At 50.8% G+C, this 4,616-nt stretch overlaps 1 protein-coding gene across 2 annotated transcripts; it reads right to left on the bottom strand.

Annotated features, from left to right (window-relative positions):
• Positions 1-556: 556 nt before the first annotated feature.
• Positions 557-3,752, bottom strand: GADD45A (growth arrest and DNA damage inducible alpha). 2 transcript variants are annotated; one of them, XM_002921943.4, is made up of 4 exons: positions 3,491-3,750; positions 2,879-2,980; positions 2,396-2,633; positions 557-1,328 (listed from the first exon to the last, which is right to left on the bottom strand). In XM_002921943.4, exons 1-4 carry the CDS (start codon positions 3,532-3,534, stop codon positions 1,215-1,217), a joined length of 498 nt encoding a protein of 165 aa, XP_002921989.1. In that variant the 5' UTR covers positions 3,535-3,750; the 3' UTR covers positions 557-1,214. The 2 variants fall into 2 exon arrangements, with proteins under 2 accessions (XP_002921989.1, XP_034509545.1); XM_034653654.1 differs by lacking the exon at positions 557-1,328 and adding an exon at positions 1,335-2,200 and having other exon boundaries at positions 3,491-3,752.
• Between the last annotated feature and the right edge of the window lie 864 nt (positions 3,753-4,616).

Raw genomic sequence — 4,616 nt, 5'->3', positions numbered from 1 at the left:
CCCCACCCCCTTTTTCCACCTTATCTCTCCCTTCTCTTCCACACCAGAGGCACACAGAATCACCCTTTGTTCCCTGAACCGGGTTTGGCCTTTCAGGGAACCACACCTTTGCACAAACCAGGGCCGCTGCCAGCAACATCCTTTTCCTCTCTAGCTGGGGAGATGAAACTCAAGTTTTAAGACCCACATTAAGATGACCTCTCCACAGTAAAAACGTCTCTGTTCTTGCAGGTAACTTTGGTCACTTTCTCCTCTCTGCTTCCTTAGCATTTTGCATTTCTTCTTACTATAACATTAATATCACTGAACGGTAATTATTCCGATTTTGCAAGTGTAATCTCGAACACTTTCCCCTAACTGCAACCCCAACTCCTCTTAAATCACCTTTGGTTTTTGGACATAGTGTAGAGTAGGGTGCCAGTAAAATGTCCGTTAAATAAAGACTAAGAAATATAATTATGCCATGTCCAGCCCAAATGTGTAAAAGTGGAAAAAATGTACATACGTAACACACAGATATGTATCTACATAGAGACGGACACATATACTAGATACATGATTTCAGAAGGGTTTTAATTTTTCCATATAAAAAAACTTGTTTAAAATACATTGCAAGTTAAAAGAAACAAAAGCACACATTAAGAAATGATGCAATTATTCCATATCAGTTTATTGTAGGTATTGTGTTTCAAAAAATTTATAGCATAAATAACTTTTCATGTCATAAAATAACTTAGTACAATTTATAATAAAACTTTGAGAATTTAACATCTCATCAAAATACAATAAAATATGGTTTTAAAATATGATTAACCCTTTCCGCTTTTCTTTTACTTGAGGGCATTATAAACCAAAAATACCCAAACTGCTGCAGCACATCTGAACTTTAACAAAGCACATTTGGTTTATTTAAATGTAACTCAACCATCCTAAATTAATACATAGTTTGTTTTCCTTCCTGCCTGGTTCTTTGTAATTTTTTGTTCCTTTTGACTTGTATTTGTTTCAACACAGCTTCCTTCTTCATTTTCACCTCTTTCCATCTGCAAAGTCATCTAGCTCCGGCCCCCGGAACATGTAGTTGAACTCACTCAGCCCCTTGACATCAGTTTCTGTAATCCTTGCATCAGTGTAGGGAGTAACTGCTTGAGTAACTACAAAGGTATTTCAAAACTTCAGTGCAATTTGGTTCAGTTATTTTCATTCAGATGCCATCACCGTTCAGGGAGATTAATCACTGGAACCCACTGATCCATGTAGCGACTTTCCCGGCAAAAACAAATAAGCTGACTTAAGGCAGGATCCTTCCACTGTGATGAATGTGGATTCTGGAAACAAATTAAGAAAAATAAATTTACTATTTAAAAAAAATTAGCATCTGCTAATAATGACACTCATGTTGAGGGAAAGACAACTTGAACATCCTATACTTTGCGCGACACAGAGACCAGTTACAACCATAAAAAACAAACTTTCTTCGGGTAGTTGCTTTCCTGCAAAAATCATAAGGGTAATTCTCCACTAAACCATACTCTGCAAAGTGTGAACACATGCAACTCTCCGAAACATATACATATGTTTGCACACTTATTTAGTTTTGCATGAGAGTATCATTCACAGGTTTGTCCTGTGGAAGAGACCTGAGTGAAACAGCTCTGAGAAATATTTCCATGCTCTGTGTACAATGAGATGAGAGCTGCATAACAGTTAGGGAGAATTGCCACCTGATAACCTCCCAAGAGACAGAGTAGTAATTTTCAGGAGTAGCAAAATGATGGGGCTCCCACTTAACTAGACAAGCCAAAAAGTAGTAAAACGTAAAAGACAAAGCTATCATATTTACCTCTGGAAATACAAGTTATCTACCTACCAAAGGTTTTTATCGGGGAAGAGGTTCATTAAAAAAAGGCAAGATTGCAAAGAAAAAATTCCTACTCCATACTCTTAATGTATTTCTAGGGAATTAGTAAGGTCTGTCTCCTACACCATTTCTATTTTTAACTTTGAGTGGTGGAGAATGAAGCTGACTCCTTAATGAGGGTGAGCCAGGAATTTATTTGGCTTTATCTAATCTGCCCTACTAAAGGAATTAGTCACGGGGGAGGTAGTGCAGATGTAGGTAGGGAGTAGCTGGGCTGACAGTGCTGACTCACAAGGATCTCTTCCGCTGCTGGCAGCCTCCAACGTGCTTAGACATGTTCTGTACCAGAGAAAATCCTGATGATGAAACCAGCACATCTCGGCTGAAAGTCCAGCCACACGCTCTAATGGGGCAAAGGCAGCCACGCTCTTGCCCTCCCCCTCACTCCAGATCTGCAGTCAGGCGACTCTCAGCCCTCGCTCGCTTCCCTCCAGGACTCTAACTCCGGCCGGCCCGCAGCCCCCTCTCGCTTACCGTCACCAGGACGCAGTGCAGGTCCGGGGGCTGCTCGGCGCCCTCGCTCGCTGCTGGGCTGGCGTCCGGCTCCAGGAGCAGGAGCTCGGCCAGTCGGCCCGGGTTGCTGACGCGCAGGATGTTGATGTCGTTCTCGCAGCAGAACGCCTGGATCAGGGTGAAGTGGATCTGCAGAGCCACATCCCTGTCGTCGTCCTCGTCCGCCGCCAGCAGACACAGCACCACGTTATCTGGGTCGCTGAGGGCAGCGGGAGGGGCGGGTGAGCGCGGAGACACCACCCGTCCGCGTGGACGCCCGTAACACCCGCCCGGGGGCCCCGGGGTCGCGTCCCGGCCTGCTCGCTCCCCCGGTGGGGCAGGCGGCCGCGGGGCGGATGGGAAGCCGTAGGAAGCCGCGCTGCAGGGCGAGGGGCGCTCCGCGAAGTCGCCCCCAGGCTGGGGCGGGAAGGGGTGTCACGGGGGACTCGCGAGGGCCCCACTTACACGTTGAGCAGCTTGGCCGCCTCATACACCCCGACGGTGATGGTGCGCTGACTCAGGGCTTTGCTGAGCACTTCCTCGAGGGCATCCCCCACCTTATCCATCCTACACGCGAGCGAGAGCAAGGGGGTCCCGTCAGCCCAAGTCTCTTCGGGTCCATTGCCGCCCCCTCACCCGGCACCGCGACCCTCCCTCCCGCGTTCGTGCGTCGCCGCGCCGCTCGGCTTTCTGCAAACCCCAAGCCTCCACCCCCGGCCCGTGACCCCTCGCACGCCCAGAGGCCGGGAGGCCTGCGAAAAGCCCCGCCACCCTCCCCCGAGGGCGCTGCCAGTCCCCGGCGCTGGGCGCAGCCACAGGCTGCCAGCCGCAGGAGCCGCACGGGCAGGGACGGTCCCTTCTGCCCTTTACCAAGGCCCGGAGGGGCTCGGCCGGGTGGGGGGGGGGCACGGTCCTTCCGTCCACCGGAGCCTCTGAGAAGGTCCCCAAAAGAGACGGGCGGGAGGTGGCTCTGCAAACTTTTAACCGCTCGCTCCCCGGCAAACCTTGCACAGCCTGGACGCGCTGGGTGCGCGCAGTGGGCGAGAAGAGTTCCGGGAGAGGCTCCGGCCGCCTTACCTTTCGGTCTTCTGCTCTCCAGCCGAGAATTCTTCCAAAGTCATATTGCAACTGCGGGTCCCCCACAGAGAGAGAGCGGCGTACGGGCTGCTCCTGCCACTGTGGGCGCTCGGGCGCCTGCTCTCTACGCTCCCTCACAGGCTCCTCCAGCGCCCGCCGCCGCAGCGCCGTCCGTCCGTCCCTCCCGCCCCACTCGCTCGCCCGCTCCCACTCCCTCGCAGTTCCACCGGCAGCTGCCCCACAGCCACTGAAGGACAAAGGCCCCGCTCGCCGGAGTTATCTTGCTAACCTTCAGCCAACCACCACCCGCTTCATTTGCATACGCGCAGCCATTGGGCTATGCAAATCAGCCTGCTCCGACAATTTGACCCCAGGCCCTGGAACCGTGGGGAGAGGAGCGGAAGGGGGTGGAGCCACTCGGAAGGCGAGCTTAGGGGGCGGGGGCGGTGCAGGGCTCGGGGAGGGCGGGGTCCGGAGCGGACTCTGTCATCCTGTTGGAGGGGCGGGTAAGGGGGGGGGGTCTTTGCAATGGCGGGGGAGAGGGGATGTCTTCCACTTGAGGTGGGAACAGTCTGCCAAGTGTTTTTCTAGTTGGTGCACATTTTTCTATTGTCGTTTCATGTCTTTTGTTTTTAGGGGTTGCTATTAAAATCTATTTCCAGGGCTAATGCACCCAAGTCTAGTAATTATTAGTAAGCAGGGTTACATAAAAAGAGTGTTTCAGACCTCTGGGGCAAAGTTTACCTCAGAAGTGTTGTTTATGTAAGTCTAGGCAAAGCTGCTTATTAGTAGTAGTATTATTTCGGTGCCCTGATGGCTGGTTTGATTTATTTTTGGAAAGTTGCAAGGGTTGGAAGCTCAAAAAAGAAAAATCAACACATTTGTGTTTGGTGATGGCATGGAACCAAGTTGGAATCTTTTCCATAGAAAGCAGAAAGGCTTCCCACCTGCCCAGGGTAACTGGGAACACAGAAAACCGTGTTCAGGAGGAGCCGGTTACCACGTGTGTGTATCCTAGCCTTGCAACCCAAATTCACCTTTCTCAGAGAGCATCTTCCAAAGGAGGATCCTTCTGCACCACACCAGCTAACAGACAAATAAATGTCTGACACCCACACACGTCTAA

The sequence above is a fragment of the Ailuropoda melanoleuca genome, chromosome 2, assembly GCF_002007445.2.
Source record: "Ailuropoda melanoleuca isolate Jingjing chromosome 2, ASM200744v2, whole genome shotgun sequence".
NCBI lineage: Eukaryota > Metazoa > Chordata > Mammalia > Carnivora > Ursidae > Ailuropoda > Ailuropoda melanoleuca.
The sequence above is the reverse complement of the archived record's forward strand: the minus strand, read 5'-3'. Positions and strand labels throughout refer to the sequence as shown.

Excerpts from the sequence above, each read along its gene's own strand:
- GADD45A (XM_002921943.4), bottom strand. The coding sequence starts at position 3,534 with ATGACTTTGGAAGAATTCTCGGCTGGAGAGCAGAAGACCGAAAG. Across the intron at positions 2,634-2,878 it reads GCGGCCAAGCTGCTCAACGT|CGACCCAGATAACGTGGTGC; the intron begins GTAAGTGGGGCC and ends CGCTGCCCTCAG. Across the intron at positions 1,329-2,395 it reads TGCACTGCGTCCTGGTGACG|AATCCACATTCATCACAGTG; the intron begins GTAAGCGAGAGG and ends ATTTGTTTCCAG.